At 47.4% G+C, this 19244-nt stretch overlaps 2 protein-coding genes across 11 annotated transcripts in view; one reads left to right on the top strand and one right to left on the bottom strand.

Moving 5' to 3' along the window:
• ZMAT2 (zinc finger matrin-type 2) overlaps positions 1 to 6998 on the bottom strand; it is a 25714-nt gene extending 18716 nt beyond the window's left edge. The window contains exon 1 of one of the 2 annotated variants that reach the window (XM_039485170.1): positions 6834 to 6998. In XM_039485170.1, coding sequence (XP_039341104.1) covers positions 6834 to 6851 — 18 coding nt within the window. In that variant the 5' untranslated portion in view covers positions 6852 to 6998. Of the gene's footprint in view, positions 1 to 6621; positions 6733 to 6833 lie in introns of those variants that run through there. The other variant, XM_039485169.1, reaches the window with a different exon arrangement.
• Positions 6930 to 19244, top strand: LOC120370445 (histidine--tRNA ligase, cytoplasmic-like). 9 transcript variants are annotated; one of them, XM_039485166.1, is made up of 14 exons: positions 6952 to 7047; positions 7932 to 8162; positions 9322 to 9411; positions 10410 to 10529; positions 10914 to 11009; positions 12030 to 12155; positions 13512 to 13619; positions 13872 to 13970; positions 14639 to 14732; positions 15094 to 15224; positions 15307 to 15549; positions 16498 to 16614; positions 17271 to 17417; positions 18196 to 19244. In XM_039485166.1, exons 4-14 carry the CDS (start codon positions 10437 to 10439, stop codon positions 18250 to 18252), a joined length of 1311 nt encoding a protein of 436 aa, XP_039341100.1. In that variant the 5' UTR covers positions 6952 to 7047; positions 7932 to 8162; positions 9322 to 9411; positions 10410 to 10436; the 3' UTR covers positions 18253 to 19244. The 9 variants fall into 9 exon arrangements, with proteins under 9 accessions (XP_039341101.1, XP_039341100.1, XP_039341102.1 ...); XM_039485167.1 differs by lacking the exon at positions 7932 to 8162 and having other exon boundaries at positions 6930 to 7047; XM_039485168.1 differs by lacking the exon at positions 7932 to 8162 and having other exon boundaries at positions 7024 to 7042.

Raw genomic sequence — 19244 nt, 5'->3', positions numbered from 1 at the left:
CCAAACTGAGGTGTCATTAGAGGAGGTTTTGGAACAAATTGATAAACTAAACAATAATAAGTCTCCAGGACCTGATGGTATTCACCCAAGAGTTCTGAAGGAACTCAAATGTGAAATTGCAGAACTACTAATTGTCATCTGTAACCTATAATTTAAATCAGCTTCTGTACCAAATGACTGGAGGATAGCTAATGTGATGCCAATTTTTAAAAAGGGCTACAGAGGTGACCCTGGCAACTACAGGCCAGTAAGCCTCACTTCAGTACCGGGCAAATTGGTTGAAACTATCGTAAAGAACAAAATCGTCAGACACATAGATGAATATGATTTGTTGGGAAATAGTCAACATGGTTTTTGTAAAGGGAAAACCAATCTACTAGAATTATTTGAGGGGGTAAACAAGCATGCGGACAAAGGAGATCCAGTGGATATAGTGTATTTAGATTTTCAGGAAGCCTTTGACAAGGTCCCTCACCAAAGGTTCTTAAGCAAAATAAGCAGTCATGGGATAAGAGGGAAGGTTCTCTCATGGATCAGTAACTGGTTAAAAGTTAGGAAACAAAGGGTAGGAATAAATGGTCAGTTTTCAGAATGGAAAGAGGTAAATGGTGGTGTCCCCCAGGGATCTATACTGGGCCCAGTCCTATTTAACATATTCATAAATGATCTGGAAAAAGGGGTAAATAGTGAGGTGGCAAAATTTGCAGATGATACAAAACTACTCAAGATAGTTAAGTCCCAGGCAGACTGCAAAGAGCTACAAAAGGATCTCTCAAACCTAAGTGAGTGGGCAACAAAATGGCAGATGAAATTTAAAGTTGATAAATGCAAAGTAATGCACACTGGAAAACATAATCCTAACACTCTCACACACACTCTCTCTTTCTATATGTATATATACACATACACAATGATGGAGTCTAAATTAGCTGTTACCACTCAAGAAAGATCTTGCAGTCATTGTGGATAGTTCTCTGAAATCATCCACTCAAAGTGCAGTGGCAATCAAAAAAAGCAAACAGAATGTTGGGAATCATCAAGAAAGGGATAGATAATAAGACAGAAAATATCATATTGCCTCTATATAAATCCATGGTACGCCCACACCTTGAATACTGCTTGCAGATGTGGTTGCCCCATCTTAAAAAATATATATATTGGAATTGGAAAAGATTCAGAAAAGGGCAACAAAAATGTTTAGGGGTATAGAATGGCTTCCGTATGAGGAGAGATTAACAAGACTAGGACTTTTCAACTTGAAAAAGAGACGACTAAGATGGGGATATGATAGAGATCTATAAAATCATGAGTAGTATAGAGAAAGTAAATAAGGAAGTGTTATTTACTCCTTCTCATAATACTAGAACAAGGGATCACTAAATGAAATTAATAGGTAGCAGGTTTAAAACAAACACAAGAAAGTATGTTTTCACACAACGCACTGTCAACCTGCCATTACTATAACAGGGTTCAAAAGGGAGCTAGATAGAGTCATGGAAGATAGATCCATCAATGGCTATTAGCCAGGATGGGCAGGAATGGTGTCCCTAGCCTCCCTTTGCCAGAAGCTGGGACTGGGTGACAAGGCATGGATCACTTGATGATAACCTGTCTGTTCATTCCCTTTGGGGCATCTGCCATTGGCCACTGTCAGAGGACAGGATACTAGGCTTGATGGACCTTTGGTCTGACCCAGTATGGCTGTTCTTATGTTCTTATTATCTCTATTCCGCTGTCTTCCCTCCTACAATTCCTTAGACTCATGAATGCTACTATTTCATGCTCACTTTCACTATGGCCCAGCCTGTTATTGATATAAGGTTGGGCGTAAAGTGGAAAAGAGAAAGAATTGCAAATCAGAGTAAGAGTGGAGACAGTTGAAGTTGAGATGGTGAACAGATGAGCAGAGTGTAGATGGGGTTTTAAAATCACTCAACTGCTTATTTTCTTGTTTTTTACAATTTGTATTGGTAGGCGATGCAATCTTAACTCACAGTTCACTGTATTTTTGGTGGGAAACACAAGCAGGATTATAGCGAAGAGTGAGACAATTTCATTTTAAGTAGCCCATTAATTTTAATATGCTATAATCAGCAAGTATTCCACCTCATGTATCTACTCTCTGTGTGTGCAGTTATATATTCAATTTGCTCCAAAAGATGACTTTCTTTACCAGACCCAATACCCAGATGGCTATAAGTTAGGAACACTGACTAAGGAAGAGGTTCGTAAATGCTTAGACACTTCATTTTGTAGAAAAACGTACCCTCACAACTTCAACAGATGATTAGGATCAAATATATATTGCTTTCTAATTTTATTTTGCATGCATGCTTTTAATTTCACATTGATAAAAAGAAAAAAAAATCTGTGAATAGTGGTTTCTCTGCTCGCAGCTGGGAAACAAAAAGAAAAACACTATATACCCTCAATACATGACATCTTTCCCTTACTTAGCCAAATGAAGACTCTAATCATGAATAATACAAAAATAAAAACAAACATTTGAAACTATAGCAACGGTACAACATTCAAAATTTCCCCCTCCTGGCAATCCTTAAAATGGAATGAACAACCAGTGATAGGAATATAAATGTCTTGGAAATAGGTAGAAAATTTCTCATTTATTCCCAGAGCTTCTTAAGCATTTTAAACATGTCACAACTAAGATTATTATTAGCCTCCACATGTAAGAAAAAAGGGAAATTCACAAAGTGCACAAGAATATGTTTTGGGGTATTTTCCAGACTCTAGATTATCCCACATAAAAGCAGTATTATCACGAATCAAAGTTGGTTGAAGCCTGAAGAGAAGGCAATTTCATCGCTGCTTCACTCTCTTTTTATAATAAAAGGGATGTAGTCTTTTGAAGATATTTTACCAGTGTCCCCAGGCCAGACACAGTGAAATGAATTAGATCCAACTTCTGATCTATCTGTAACAAGGGCTTACCTAGTGATTCTAAAGGAACTTTTTCAGATTGATCAAACAGGGGATGGAGGTTGCCGCAAGCCCCTAAATCTTTATATTAACAACTGCTTATAGGTTACAGATGATATTTCCCCTGTAGATGACATCTGCTAAGGACTGAAAAGTACCCGAGGCCCCATGTTAATTGTAGGGCATAGAGAAGTTGAATGGCTGTGAACGTGGCATAGCAAGACAGAGACAAAGCTGAAAACAAAACCAAAGAGTCCTGATTCTAGTCCTGCTCTAACGAATGAACACCACATCCGCCTACAACCAGGGGGAATAGAATTCAGGGCCTGACTGTCTCCTGCACTAACCATTAGACCATTCTGCCACTTGAATATTCCATTTGTCTTGCTCATTTTTCACTATGTGACTCAAAGCAACAGAAAGCTTTGCCAAGGAAGCAGAAAAAAATATATATAAGCCCCAGTAGTGCTAATAGCTGACTCTTTGGCATTACCCCTGTTTGTTAAAACAACAGTCTTGATCTCCAGTTAGCAAGTGGTTTTAATGAATGCCATCAAACTTATCCATGTGACCCCAATGCTCCTTTCATTCAGTTTCAACATGAAGCCCTGATGGGTTTTTATGCAGTCAGAATAGCCTCCTCACAACCACATAGCATGGATTCAGCAACTTAGGCCTAGTCTACAATGGCAATACTAAAGCACTGCCACAGCAGTGCTTTAACGTGGCTCACAGGGTCACGGCAGAGCTAAAAAAAACAAAAAAACTAAAACAAAAACTACCTTCACAAGGGGCGTAGCTCCCAGAGCTAGTACACTGCCTACACTAGCACTTTACAGCACTGAAACTTGCTGCACTCAGGGGGGTGTTTTTTCACCCACCCGAGAACGTTGCAGCCCTGTAAATTGCCAATGTAGACAAGCTCTTAAATTGAGTGTTGGGATAAGTGAACTGGCAGCAGTTTGAGGCAATAGGAAGAATATGGTTTAGGGGAGTGAGGCTTCTCCACATAGCAGATGGGTAATGAACAACAAAGATCTTTACTGTATACACAGTAACACAAAAGCCAATCTGGAAGCTGTCACTTTTTTTCACAGATCAGAGGACAGAGGGGCTAAAAGGAAAAAAAAAAGGCCAGAAAAAGACAGGGCTGGAACAAGGGAAGACAGCAGCAATGCAAGAGATTTGGAAATCCTATCCCCAAGTGCAGAGATAGAGAGACTCATGTCCCCCAAAAGCCCCTCAAGTAGCTCAGAATCTAAGAGATCTCCCTGAATTTGCAGGGAAAGGTTCCCCAGCACTGAGGGGTTTTTGGAGGGCATCTATCTCTGGGCTTGGGGATAAGATAAAGCAAAGATGCTTGGAGATTTGACTAAGTTTAGTGAAAATAAAGTCTCTTCTACAGGGGAAAATAAAGATATTTCCCCAAGTGCATTTTTGTGGGGGAACTCCACCTCCTTCTACTTGTGGCTCAGAAGAGCAGGGTTTTGAGTGGGGAACAGTCTCTCTCCTCACGTCAGCTTTTTGTTTCATTTTGGTTTTGAGAGAAGGGGGAAAGAGTGGTGAATTCTTCCTAGGTATCTTTTTGTAGGTTCAAGTTGGAAGAAGTTACCCCAAATCTGTCCCTCTCCCCCTCAGCACTACCACTTTCTACATAGACAATAACCTGTCAGGTGTCTACTACGGCAATTCTCAAAACCCAGATTCCCACTAAACAACTGATAAAACCTACACTCATGCACATGAATGTTCTAAGCATGCCATCATCCATAAACATCTGCCAAAGCATTTACACTTACTAGAAACATATCTGCTAGTCTAGTGGTGAGGATTTGGCACACACTCAGCCATGGTCAGGGAGAGAAACTTCTTGTTAGTCCTGCTTTAAGAAGGGGGTTGGACTAGATGACCTCCTGAGGTCTCTTCCAACCTTAACCTTCTTTGATCTCAACATATTAACATAAAAGGTCAACATCAATAAAATAAGAGTTATGATCTTTCAGAGCCTCATCCTCCCTGACTGAACTAACCTCGTTATCTCCAGACTGTTCTGGCCTGCATATTTATACCTGCCTCTGGAAATTTCCATTACATGCATCTGATGAAGTGGGTATTCACCCACGAAAGCTTATGCTCCAATAGATCAGTTAGTCTATAAGGTGCCACAGGACTCTTTGTTGATCTTTCAGGAAAACTCACAAAACAAATAAAGTTTTTATAATAAAACAGCAATTTAAGACATCTTAAATTAAATATACTTAGGCCGGATCATAAGTGGTTGAGGGGATTTCAAACTAGTTATAAAAGAATTAGAGAAACCTCTGCAGGACCTACTATATCACAAAGAAACCACTAGATAGATACAATCACCTCCCATTTTACTACTGATTAAGGGAGCAAGTCTGTGCCCCAACTTTGTCAGAAAAGTATACATAATGGCACAAGCCCTAAGGCTATGTCTAGACTAGCACTTTAGTTGATAAACCCTTTGTCTGTCAGGAGTGTGAAAAAACACACCCGACAGACATAAGTTTCACCAACAAAAACACCAGTGTAGATAGCGCTATGTTGGCAGGGGACACTCTTCCCCACCATTCGTGGGGGATAGCTTAATTAAGCAGACAGAAGAGCTGTCTCCTGTCAGCATAGAGTGGCTACATGCGAGACCTTACAGTGATTACAGTCTGTAGTGTTGACATAGCCTAAATAGAAACCTTCCACCTACAGTCCTGCAAACAAAATTCTACATGTACAGCAGAACAGAAGTCAGAGAACAAAAGTAAAATGAACCCCACCCTCATTAGCATATCAAAAAACAACTGCACTTCTGGCTCCATCTCAGCTAAAGCAGTAACAATCCTACTGCAAAACAGTGAAGGAGCAAATCTAAATCTGAATAAGCACTTATGAATGGATTAACAGCAGTCCCAGATCTCCCAATATTAACCTCCAACCAATGGAGGAAACTTCTCCCAGAATAACTGAAATGAATAGTGATCAGGACACTACATCAAAAGCCAGGACACTAATTAATGCAGTGGCTCTCAATCAGGGGGTACGTCAACTCATCTAGATGTTTGCCTAGTTTTACAACAGGCTACATAAAAAGCACTAGCATATTCAGTACAAACTAAAATTTCATACAGACAATGGCTTGTTTATTCGGCTCTATATACCATACAATGAAATGTAAGTACAAATTTATAATCCAATTGATTCATTTTATAACTATACAGCAAAAATGTGAAAGTCAGCTATTTTTCAGTAACAGTGTACTGTGACACTTTTGTACTTTTATGTCTAATTTTGTAAGCAAGTAGTTTAATTGAGGTGAAACTTGGGGATACACGAGATAAATCAGACTCCTAAAAGGGGTACAGTCGTCTGGAAAGGCTGAGAGCCCCTGAATTAATGTATCTGGAAAAAATAAGATCAAAATCCAGACACTACAATGCTGCGGCTCCCTGCACGGAACTACCACACTAACCTCCCTGCCGCGAAATGGGAAGAGCTAAAGCCGGCTCCCACCAAATACGAATCCTGCCCATAAGCTAGCGGCGGACGCTGGAAGACCCAACGCACAGCGCCACCGGAGAGGAGAACAGAACAACCCTCCAGCCAGCGAAGAGACTGAGCCAGAGGGAGCGCCTGGCCCGTATCCGAAGCACGGAGGGTGAGAACCTGCTTCAGGTGACCGGCCCCGAGCCCAGACTGCCCCGAACCCACGGGGAGGGGAGCGAGCAAGAGCCAGCTGAGACAGAGCCTGTCCTCGAGCATCCCGGGAGCATCCCGCCGAGGGTCTCCGGGCTGGGGGCACAGCTCCGCACTCAGGGCCCGGGAGGGGAGGAGGAACAGCCCTGGGCTTTCCCTCGCGCCCCCTTCTTAACACCTACCCCGCTGCCCGACGCCATGTTGAACGTGAAGCGAATAAGGAACCAGTAAGTGCCGTACTCCGGCAACAAGAGTCGTAAAGTGAATCAGTCCTCCCGAGTACCATAGAGCGGCGGCCGCCGTAGTTAGAGCGTAACGTCGTTCTCTGAGATGAGATGGAGAGTGGCGGCCGGAAGCGGATGTTCGGGGTTGCGTAGGCCGGGTGCCTGCGGTTGAGTATGAGTAACTTTTGAGCTTATTTTTGTGCCTCTCTGGGAAGTCTCCTGAGCCTCCTTGGTTCCAGATAGTCTTCCCCGGTGCTGACCCGGAACAGCTCTGTCCTGTTGGCTCCGGGACGCTCTAGTTCTGCGGAAACGCATTATAGGTCCTGAGACTCTATGGTTAGAGAAGGTGAACTTTCTATCCTTAACCGCCCTCTACTCTATGGCTGTAATGAGGCTGAGTCCTCTAGGCAGGGTGCCAGTGCAGAAGAGTGTCCCTGGCCCCAGCGCTGCTCCTGCCTCCCCCGGGGGCTCGCGGTCAGCCTGTGGCCCTGCGGAGCTCGCTGGGGCCGGGGTGCCGGCGCCAGCCCCAGCCCCGCACACGTGTCTCGCCCCCGCTCCCGGCTGCGTAGTCTCGGGTCTCCCCGCACCCAGCGCAAGTCCGGGGCGAGTCCCCGCCAGGAGCCTTCGGACAGCGGCCTGCGGGATCCAGCTACCTCCTGAGCCATGAACTGGCTGCGCCCCCTCGCTGCGTGGGGCTGCCGGGTGCCCTTCGGGGCCCAGCACCTGGCACCGTCCTGCGCCCTACGAGCCTTTGCTGCCCACCCCCAAAACCAGGTGAGGCCCGCTCCGGGTGGCGGGCCCTGCCCCAGCCCCAGCCCCGAGGGACCGTCTGCCTCGATCGGACAAGGAGGGATAGCTCAGTGGTTTGAGCATTGGCCTGCTAAACCCAGGGTTGTGAGCTCAATCTTTGAGGGGGCCATTTAGGGATCTGGGGCAAAAATTGGTCCTGCTAGTGAAGGCAGGGGGCTGGACTCAATGACCTTTCGAGGTCTCTTGCAGTTCTAGGAGATTGGTATATCTCCAATTATTACCTTTAATTAAGGCTTTGTCTTTCAGACAGGCTCTGATTCCCGGGAGGAGACGCGGGGGTCGGAGCCTAAGCCAGGCAGAGCCCACGAAGCTGTAGAGAAGCAGTGAGCTGCATGGGGCTGGCACCTGGATCCTAACCCAAGTTCTGATACTGATGCTGTGTGGCTCTGGGTAGCTAGTCACTCTCTCGGTGTCACTCCTGTTCCCATCTTTATTGATGGCGAAAGCATCTCCCGGGGTATTGTTTGTGTTAATGAGGTAATTAATGTGTCCAACTGACTTTCAAAGTGTTAAGTGCTATGTGAGCATTAAGTGTTACTACCAGCGTGTGCCCTGAGTACAAACGGACAGTCAGTACGGACTAGAGGTTCCAATGTGTGATGCTCTATTTCAGGGGTCTGCAGCCTTTCAGAAGTGGTGTGCAGAGTCTTCATTTATTCACTCTAATTTAAGGTTTTGTGTGCCAATAATACATTTTAACGTTTTTAGGTCTCTTTCTATAAGTCTATAGTATATAACTAAACTAGTGTTGTATGTAAAGTAAATAAGGTTTAAAAAATGTTTACGAAGCTTCATTTAAAATTAAATTAAAATGAACCCCCCGGAACAGTGGCCAGGACCCGGGCAGTGTGAGCACCACTGAAAATCAGCTAGCATGCCGCCTTTTGGCACGCATGCTATAGATTGCCTACCCCTGCTCTATCTTGATCCCAACTAAAGGACTGGGTTAGATGAAGGCAGCATATCCCAGGCAAGTTGTCAGTGCAGTCCTCTGGTGGGCAAAGCTTGGAGTCCACCTGTTGCAGGCTCCCTGCAGATTGTCCAGTAATGCTGGCAGGGATTAGTCTGGCTGGATAGAAAGTGATGATAATTCAGATTTGGGAGCCTTCTAATTTATCAGAAAAGCCAAAACAACTAACTATATTTTCTACTCTGTTGTCAGTGGGTGTCAATGGCTCCCAGATTCCTGTGCACTCTAATGGGCTGCTAAGAATCCATTGGCTGTCCTGCTAACGTTTAAAATGTCAAATGCAAGGAAAAGCAAGAATTTGAATTACAGTGGAGCTGTTATTTGCAATGTTGTTGTAGCAGTGTCGGTCCCAGGATATTAGAGAGACAAGGTGGGTTAGATAATATCTTTTATTGGACCAACTTCAATTGTTGGAGGGTACAAGCATTAAAGTTACAGAGAGCTCTTCTTCAGGTCTGGGGAAGGAAATCAGATTGGGAACTGATAAGGGGGAAGAACTTCATTCTCAGAACCCCAAAGGTAACTGCCACCTCCTTATAATGGAGCTGTTAGTAACTAAGGAAACCTCTTGCTGGCCTTGTAGGTCCACCAGTTGAATTGACATCAGACAGACACTCAGGGGTCAGTATCCTACTCCATTTATCAAAGCCTTTTCTCTGTCCCCAGGTGGCAGAGGGCGTGGTAAAGCTCCAGCAGCCAAAGGCACAGCTGGGAACTGATGAGGGGAAAAAGAACTTCATTCTGAAAACCCCCAAGGTAACTTCCTACCTCCTTCAGGCACATGGGTCTCTCATTGGTTGCTTCCTTTCCTGGTTACCCCACCCCATCTCTACTGGCATATGGCTTAGGTGTTCCGACCACTGAAACAAACTGCCCCTTTCCTGCTTCTTATCCTGCTCTTTATGGTAGGGTGCACAGTTTTTCCTCAGCTCCAGCCTCTCAAGCATAGGCGCCGACTTCATGGGTGCTCCAGGGCTGGAGCACCCACGGGGAAAAATTGGCTCCCTGCCCTGCCCCCCATCTCAGCTCACCTTCGCCTCCTCACTTGGGCGCACCACTTGCCTGCTTTTCCCCCATGGCCCCCAGCGCTTGCGCCGCAAAACAGCTGATTCATGTGGCAAGCAGTGGGAGGGAGGGGGGAGGAGGAGGAGGAACACGGCGCACTCAGGGAAGAGGCGGGGCCAGGGCGGGGATTCGTGGAAGGGGTCCAATAGGGGCAGGGAGGGGGCAGAGTTGGGGCAGGGACTTTGGGGAAGGGGTTGGAATGGGGGCAGGGCAGGGATGGGGAAAGGGTGCAATCGGAGGCGGGGGGGCACAAGCACTCACCAGCGCAGAGGAAAGTTGGCATCTATGCTCTTGAGCCTAAGCCTCTTCCTCCTTTTCCCATTCTGTTCCCTCTTCCCAATTGACTCTTATGCCTAAGGGCATATCTAAACAAGGAATTAGTGCATGACAAATGGGGGCATAAATCTACAGTGCTCCAGCATGCCACATGCCAACTGTTCATGTGGACCCTGTGCACTAAAAGTTCCCTAGTGTTTCAAGCAGCAGTAGGTCCAATGAATCATCAACTTCCATTATTCTAGGCCTAGCTGACCCTTGTTATAGTGCCAAACTTTTGGGCTCAGAGCTTTGAGCAGCCGTAGGAGCTGGGAACAGTTTAGATATTGGCTGGTTTTACTGTTGCAGGGTGGTGGGTATAATTCTTCACTTTTAAGATTTCTCACGCACTTCCCTTTGGTTTGGGCTCTCAGGGCACCAGGGACTACAGCCCCAAGCAAATGGCCATCCGGGAGAAAGTCTTCAACACCATCATCAGCTGCTTCAAGCGCCATGGGGCTGAGGTCATTGACACCCCTGTGTTTGAGCTGAAGGTGAGGGTAGGGGCTGCATGACATCTGGGAGGGGGAAGTTGTGCTGCTGGAGGTGCTGATCCCTGAGTCAGATGTGATCCATAGGTTTGTGGCTTTATGCCCCTTGCAATTACTGGGTGCAATTTAAATTGCAGTAGCTGCTTTTATTGTGACCCGAAGGGCAGATGCCCTAAGAATTCAGCTGTGAACAGCTCCTGTGGCAAGTGAGCTTCTGTGGTAAAGCTGGAGAGGGTTAGATCATCTGACCGGGGTTAGATCCAACTGATCACCTCTAAAATCAGGCTCAAGGATTCTCCCTGCTTTCTTTCTAGGGGCTTCTTGCTCCTGCTTTCTGCTTCTGGAGCTCGTCCTCTCTTGCCTGACAGTTGTCTTGCTTTTCTATAGGAAACTCTGATGGGGAAGTACGGGGAGGACTCAAAGCTCATCTATGACCTGAAGGACCAGGGGGGAGAGCTGCTGTCTCTTCGCTACGACCTGACTGTATCCTGCCAGAGTTCCGGACTTTGGGAAGCACCACCTCATCCAGGGGTTGCTGGTGTTTCTTAGGCAAGAGTGCATGGGGTGGAGGTGAGGACATGCTGGAGACTTACCTCCTCCTAGCTGGGGAGGAACATGCATGCTAATTCCACTTTGTATTCATTCATCCCATTCCTCCCCAGTGTTTCCAAGCCTACCTGTAACTGCCTCCATGCCATTGCCCCTGGACACCTCTGTCTCCACTCATCCTCATCCAAACTTCCGTCCCTCCCACCTAGACTACTGTAGCTCCGGCTCTAGGATCAGCTCAAGTCCCAGCCTTTCCAACTCCAGCACATGGAGAATTACTACTCACCACTAGACACCCAGAATGGTGACTACATCACCCCATCCTCAAAACTAGCTCCCGGGTTACTTCAAGGTCTGTACATAAAAACCATCCATGGGCTTGCTCCAGTGTACTCCCTGGACATTGAACTTTCTCTCTCTACTCCTTCCCCATCTGCCTGCACTCATATGGGCTAGCCTCCTTTCTGACTCTTCACACAACCTCCCTATTCTCAGTGAAAGAGCCGTTGCCTTTGTTACTGTTGCCAAATGGGTCATCTATCCAGGACCTTGGTGCTTTACTGACTGCAGCTCTGTCCAAATTTCACCTGAAATCATCTTTGCTCCCTTATCTCTGGCCTTTAATCTGTCACTGTATTATATATGTAATCCCAGTTTGTATCATAGCAGCAAAGGACATCTGTTCAAATGACCCACCAATGAGGCTGGCTGTTCTGGCTGTTAACATGGTGTGATTACTAGGAAGATGTGCTCATAGGGACTGAGATTTTACTGTCCATTAGGACAGGTGGCCACAGTTTGCAGGTGACCTTCAGCATGGGCTTTGCTGTGGGGTTGTGTTGTACTGGCCCAGCAGCTGTCTGTAGAGTGATAATCGGGCTGAATGACTGGCCCTGGACTCTCCAGGCCACAGGAGATTCCCTCTAGGTTCCATCCTTAACCCTTTGTGCTCAGGTGCCCTTTGCTCGTTATTTGGCAATGAACAAAATCACCAACATTAAGCGCTACCACATTGCCAAAGTTTACAGACGGGATAATCCGGCCATGACGAGAGGCCGCTACAGGGAGTTCTACCAGTGTGTGAGTACCGGCAGCCTGAGTGCTATCCATGCCGCGGGGAGCTGTGTGTCTGGGCCCAGGGTTTCCTGTGTGGGGTCTGGGGTTCTGGCTCCCCACAAAGCATGGGGAACAGGACAGGGAGGAAGAGGGCTCCGTGTGTGTCTGGGGCCTGTTGTGCTGACAAGAGGGGTGTCTCACAGATAAGATGCAGTGAAACCCTTTTTACTGTTACAACATCAAACAGTTAAGTGTGGTCCAAGGTTTTGTGACTCCCATTGTAACAACCACCATTACCAGTCTTTTTAACCTTTTATTAAAAATACAGGAAAAGAAGGAAAAACAGTTAATTCATTTGAAATGCAAAGTATTAAGTCAGTATCCCTTATTCCCTTTAGCTGTAGAGTCTGAACAGGGGAATCCCCTAACTAAAAGTCTGTCAGATGAAATGAAGTATGTTACTAACCGTCCTTTTGGGGGGAAAAGAGAAAAAGTTAGTTAAGGCGGGCTGGAACTGTTGTTGTTGAAGTCCACTCCTGTTTCTTTAAGAGAAAAGAAGACAAACACCCAGAATTGCAAAGGTAGAAAATGCTTCTTCTGTCCTGGGTGCTGATTCTCATTTGCAACCTCACTGCTGGTGAAAATCAAACCCAGCACACTCAGAGTCCTGGCAAACTTGTACCAGCATTAGGCTGTTGAAGGCGTTGCTTTTAGCTTGCTTCTCTGGTCACAGGCTCAAAGCAGTGTTGCAAAAGATGGTGTTGTCTTGGGAGGCTAAGTCAGACTCTTTAGACAGAAAAAGGAAAGGGAGAGGAGAGAGAAGAAATAAGGTGAGGAAGGAAAATGACACATGAGGGAGGGTGACAGCATGAATGCAAATCTCACGTTCTGAGTGGACACAGCGATGTCATCAGTTCCCTCTCTCTGGCCCAGTCTGATCAGGCCGTGTCTCAGCATCGGGTTTATGAAGACCCAGTGGTGTCCTGGTGGATCCCAGGAGATGGTGGGGGTGGCAACCATGATGGTAAAGCTCACACCTTCCAGTCCACATGTCCCGTCCCATCCCCCTCTTCACCAGGAGCTTTGCAGTTCCCTTAGCACAGTGGTTTAACTTAAACAGTCCAGTTTATCTTAATCTGGTTGCCTCCAACTTGTGCTAACTTTCATAAACAAGGGCTTTCTGTAACAGGCTGAATTGGACTTCTGTTACCTTGGACAGCTTAGAGTACAGGTCTCTGCACAACAGGCCTGGGCTCCCCTTGGGGTACAGGAAACGGGGTGCAGCATCGGGAGCTGAGTCTCTGGGGATCCTGATTGCTGCTGGGGTGTCCCAGCTGGGTTACACTGCCTGGATTCTCACTTCCTCTTCCTGTACCCCAGGATTTTGACATCGCTGGCCACTTTGACCCTATGATTCCTGATGCTGAGTGTCTGAAGATTGTGCATGAGATCCTGAGCATGTTGCAGCTCGGAGACTTCCTCATTAAGGTAAAACCATAGCCCATTGGTTTAATAAAGTTACAAGTCTGCCCAGGCAAGAATGTGCCTGCCCTCCCACCCATCCCCCACTCTAGTGTGCCCTGCATAGGAGAGAGCCTCTGAAGGAAGGGATCGGGGGATTTTGACTACAGCTGCTTCACGGACTGCTGGAGTGATATAGAAACCAAGTGGAAGTGATTCAATCTTACTGGGAGGCTCTGTTGGGATCTGATTTAGAGTGTCTCTGCTTCCCACCCCCAGATCAACGACCGGCGCATTTTGAATGGAATGTTTGCGGTATGTGGCATTCCAGACAGCCTGTTCCATAGCACTTGCTCTACCGTGGACAAACTGAACAAGGTAATGCTCTGCGGATTTCCCAGCCCTGGCTGGCAGACACTGACTGCTGTCTAGCACTGCCCTAGCCCTCAGGGGTGTATGCTCTGGTGGGAGGACTGTGATCCATCTCCAAATGCGTAGGATGGAAACACCCACCTGAAGCAGGACTTTCAGAGCTGACATTCTCCATGGCTCTCCCAAGTGCCAAGAAGTTTGGATTCTGTCCTTGGGCAAGTAAGTTGCATCCACTCTGTGTGCCTGTACTTTCCCATCTGTACAATGTGGATAAGACTTCCTGTCTCTCCAGGGGTTTGGAGGGATTAGGGCTCAGATCCTCAAAACATCTGCTAACTTCCAGTGAAATAAGTAGGCCCCTAACTCTCAAATACCTTTTTGAGGATCTGGTCCTAACTCATTAATAAAGAGCTTTGAGAGTTTAGAATGAAGGCACCAAATGAGAGTGAAATCTATTGTTAATTCTTCTGGGAAGGTTAGAAATGGGAGATCTCTAACTGGATTAGCCACCAGGCAATGGTCTCCCCTTTCCTGTAGTTTCCTCACGGTGTGTTCTGAACCCATGGGGTAGTGTTGGTGTGGAGGGGGAAGCTGGGGAAGGGATTTTGCATTCCCAGGAGCAGCGGATTCAGCCAGGGAAGCTGTGATTAATGTTCTGATCTCCTCCACCCCAGGCAACATGGGAGGATGTGAAGAATGAAATGGTTGGAGAGAAAGGTCTCTCGCCAGAGGCTGCAGATCGCATCGGGGAATACGTTAGACTGCATGGTGAGTTCTGTGGAGCTGTGAGACTTGGTTCCCTGTCCAGCCGAGAGTCCATGTGGGTCACTTCACCTTCCCAGCAGCTATTCCAACTTCCTTGGTCTCTGCATGGGGGGGGACGTGTGCGTGTGTGTCAGTCAGTCAGGGTTCCCCAGATGTTTAGCTGACTTGCCCAGGCCAAGCTGACTTGCAGCCTGGGTGTCCCAGGTGGGATGCATGGTCAGTATCCCCTGGGAAGGAGATAGAGATGCACAAGGCCGAAGGAGTGAGCAGGTAAGTGTGACCCAGGCTGGGTGGAGTGAGTCCAGAGGAGCTTGGCCACACCATGTCGCCCTCCCTGGTATATTTCAGGTGTGTCTCATTTCAGCAGGTGGGCTGGGTCTGATTGAGCAGCTGCTCCAGGACCCTAAGTTGTCCCAGAACAAGCTGGCCCGGGAGGGGCTGGGAGACATGAAGCTGCTGTTTGAGTACCTGACCCTGTTTGGCATCGCAGATAAGGTGAGTGGTGGAGGGATACTGACCCAGGCCTGGCTAGATCATTTGTTGTGCCTGGTAATGGGATTCCCCTCCTGTCCCGCAGATCTCCTTCGACCTGAGCCTGGCGCGGGGTCTGGATTATTACACTGGGGTGATCTACGAGGCCATCCTGCTGCAGCCTCAGAACGCCCACAAGGAGGAGCCAGTCAACATGGGCAGCGTGGCTGGAGGCGGCCGCTACGACGAGCTGGTGGGGATGTTTGACCCCAAGGGGCGGAAGGTGCCCTGTGTGGGAGTCAGCATCGGAATCGAGCGGATCTTCTCTATTATGGAGCAGGAGGTGGAGGTGAGTGCCATCACAAGTACACAGAATGGCCCACGACTGTGGGAACCAGCCAGGGGGTGCAGGTAAGGTGGCCACTTTCTGTAGGATACCTGACACGTTTGTTGCAGAAATTGGAAGATCTGTAGCAGATGAGACATGGGACTGCAGTAAAAGAAAGGATAGGCTTGTGGTTGAATGAAATGCAGGAGATCTGAATCCTCTGCTACAGGTTTCCTGGGCTTATCACTTGAATTAGAATTTTCACTACAGTAGGGCCGGGACGTAGGAAGTCGAGTTCTATTCTGGGCGCTCTCACTCCTTAGCTGAAGCTTGGACCAAGCTGCTTTTTCTTTCAATTTCCCTGTCTGTAAATTGGCATCCTCATTTTGGCCTTAATCTCCCTGTGCCTTGGTTTTCCATCAGTAAAATACTTGTCTCCCAGGGCTTTATGAAGATAATTAACTTAATGGTTGTGAGCTTCATACTACTATGATAGATGGCGGAAAAACCCATGAGGAAATTAGTAATTCTCTATTTAGTTTAGGGTTGGGGTGATGTGTGGTAAATAAGACGGACGGAACTCATTGTCCGTTGAGGCTCAAAAAAATTATTGCACAGCTGCCTCATCCCCAGAGCAGGTCTAGTGTGTGCTCAGAATGAGGCAGGGATCCTGTGGAAAAAATAGTACATAATGAAATCCAGAGTCATGGTGCATGTGCTCAAGGCAGATAAATTAAGGTTGCACAAACTTGACTTTGCAAAATTACATTGAACACAGTTTGGTGGGGTTTTGTTGTTGTTTTTCATGTAATCTCCCTGTATAGCCTGTGTTAGGAAAATGGTGGCATTCTCCAGTAATATGTACAAGGGGTGGGTGAGGCGCAACCGTCAGGTGCCTTGGAGCACATGTCTTCACGAGCAATAGGATGTTTCCATATGTTTCATTCACAACTCTGTTCCTGCTCCCAGGCTTCTAAGGAGAAGATCCGGACGACTGAGACGCAGGTGCTGGTGGCAACCCCCCAGAAGAACTTCCTTGATGTGAGACTGAACCTCATCTCTGAGCTGTGGGATTCTGGGATCAAGGTAAGACTAGGCAATTGGACTGGCCTAGTTGTGCTTCTCAAAGCCAGCCCTTAGAAAGGGGGGAGAGAGAGTGTCTCCGGGGAGAAGTGGCACAGCAAGACCAGACTCACCAACCTCTTTGTTGTTTGGCTCTGACGGAGAAAGGCAGCTACTGGTACTGAGCCTGTTGCAACCATCCGTCCCAGGAGACTCTGTGCTAATGTCTAGAGCTCTGAGGAAAATGGTAATTCTGTTTCAGGAAGACATTTGGAATTTCCAGTTTGGAACAAAACCCCAAAATTTCAAAACCTCTGAAAACAGAACCCAAAAAAATCACAATTTTGATCATTTCCAGATGAAATTCCACCCAGCAGGTTGAAGGGGAACTGTCAGCTTGCTAGGTAGGCTGCAAAAGAACTGGTATCCCACAAGGCAGGCCAGCTGGTAGGAAAACCAGCCTAGCAGATGGGTTTCAAAACTTACCTGGTTCCACTGGAGCTTAGTCAAAATCAAACCACCTCCACAAAATGTTTAGATTTCAGCTAATCTGCATTCTCCACCAGAAAACCATCGACAAATTTCCAGCCAGTCCTAGCAATGAGTTTGAACTGGGTAGGGTTTGTCACTTTCTATTCTGTGTAAGCTCTTGAACACAACCACATTGCCTCCCCTTCTAGGCAGAGATGCTGTATAAGAAGAACCCCAAGCTGCTGAACCAGCTGCAGTATTGTGAAGACACGGGAATCCCTCTTGCAGCCATCATAGGAGAGCAGGAGCTGAAGGATGGAGTCGTCAAACTACGAGTTGTAGCTAGCAGGGAAGAGGTGAGGATGTCCTTGGATATTGGGGGTGGGCTAAGGCAGTGGTCCCCAACCTTTTCGTCTGGCGGGCGCCAGATGAAGGACCGTGGCAGCGGTCGAGCATCCGCCGAAATGCCGCTGAATTTTGGCGGCATTTCAGTGGCGACGCCTCTCGATGACGCCGCTTGTCGGCGGCAAACAGCGTCATCCAGAGGCGTCGCCACCGAAATGCCACCAAATTTCGGCAGCATTTCGGCAGATGCTCGACCGCCAGCCAGGACGCGGGCACATTTAGATGCCCGGCACCGCGTTGGGGACCCCTGGGCTAGGTGGTCTGAAGGCTGCCTCCAAAACCCAATGAAAGGTTCTAGACAACACTCCTGGCTATTAGGGCCTCTTTAGTGATCTGCGATGCAAGCAAGAGCTCCCAGAGTTAACCCGGCTCTGGTACAGATTGAATCCTCTTTACAAACTGGTCTAAGTCCACAACGAACCTTCCTCAGAGTTACAGATCACTAAAGCTCTCTGCTGAGCAGTCGAATCCTGTCCCTCGGGGGTCTGGAACAGGAAGTTCCTAATCATCACTCCTTCCACAAATGTCTCCTTGCTAGTCAGGGGATGCATTTTTATGGGGTGGTGCTTCCAGCGGGAGTTCATGGAGAGGAGGGTTTGAGGGATGGCAGAAGACAGGTCTGGGTGGCTGCAAGGGGTAAGTGGGCATCCTGATATCATTGGGTGCTCGGGGCACTTCCCACGAGACAGTTCTATTGCTGTGACCAGTTCCTTCCTGTTTGTTGTGCAGGTCGATATCCCTAGGGAGAAGCTTGCTGAGGAAATCAGAAGAAGGTTGGAGTCCTAGAGCCCTTCTGTGGACAACAGCTTGACTCACTGGACCTATTTCCTGCCATGTTGATTGTTTCCAGCCATGCGATGCACTGGGGTTCCTAGGCCAGTAACATGGCACTGCCAGGCCATGATTCCGTGAGGATTTGGGCAGTGCTGATCGGGCTGAAGGCTGGCCACCTCCTGCTGCACTGAGATTAACCTTGCCCTATCAATCTTATGACTTGGTACAACATCTCAGTGTGTAGGGAGCGGACACGTTTTAAAGGCATAGGGCAAATTACCATCGGTTCGCCTTCTCAGGTTAAGTAGCATGAGGAGTGGGTCTGTTTTAATGTGTTGTATTATGGTAGCAAGCTCATTGGTCAAAGCAGAGCTCCTACATTTGCAATAAGGCAGATTCCCTTGCAATGACCTAGGACTTAGTGCAGAGTTAATTTGCTATCTTGAAGGAATTCACACCTGCCAGGTCCTGCACAATGCCCAGATGCCTGTGCAAGTTGACTCAGCAATTTGCTATGTTCAGGCTTGCTGCAGGTGGCCTTGTGAGCATCCTCACGTATCCAGAACCTCCATGGAAACTTGTCCTTAGAATCTTATCTGCCCTTCACCTGTGCAAGGCAGCTCTGAATCACTGGAAGGTCAGTCCCCATCTGTGGGGCTCCCTTTCTCCACCCCCAGTCATGTAGCTGAACTAGGAAATTTCTCTTTCCCCGCTCAGCGGGATGGGAGTACCACTACTGTCCAGGATACACATGAACTATGCTTCAAGGATGCTCTTCAGTATCCCTACATGTCATTGGGAGATTTAACATGATATTCCCATTTTGTGTCTGGGCTGGGCTGTTGGCCTAGTGCTGCACAGTAGCTACATCCCTCCTCCCAGGAAATGACCCCATTTTAGTGATCTAGTCTCTTCTCCAGTGGTTCTGTCTAAAGTGAATGAGCCGAGACTTTGGTTTCCATGCAAACGTGGATAAGTGATGTAAATAAAATACTGTGGGTTGC

The sequence above is a fragment of the Mauremys reevesii genome, linkage group 8 (assembly GCF_016161935.1).
Source record: "Mauremys reevesii isolate NIE-2019 linkage group 8, ASM1616193v1, whole genome shotgun sequence".
Classification (NCBI taxonomy): Eukaryota; Metazoa; Chordata; order Testudines; family Geoemydidae; genus Mauremys; species Mauremys reevesii.
This window is presented reverse-complemented; position numbering and strand designations above follow the sequence as displayed.

Excerpts from the sequence above, each read along its gene's own strand:
- LOC120370445 (XM_039485159.1), top strand. The coding sequence starts at position 7,539 with ATGAACTGGCTGCGCCCCCTCGCTGCGTGGGGCTGCCGGGTGCCCTTC. Across the intron at positions 13,971-14,638 it reads CCGTGGACAAACTGAACAAG|GCAACATGGGAGGATGTGAA; the intron begins GTAATGCTCTGC and ends CCTCCACCCCAG. Across the intron at positions 16,615-17,270 it reads TGTGGGATTCTGGGATCAAG|GCAGAGATGCTGTATAAGAA; the intron begins GTAAGACTAGGC and ends CTCCCCTTCTAG.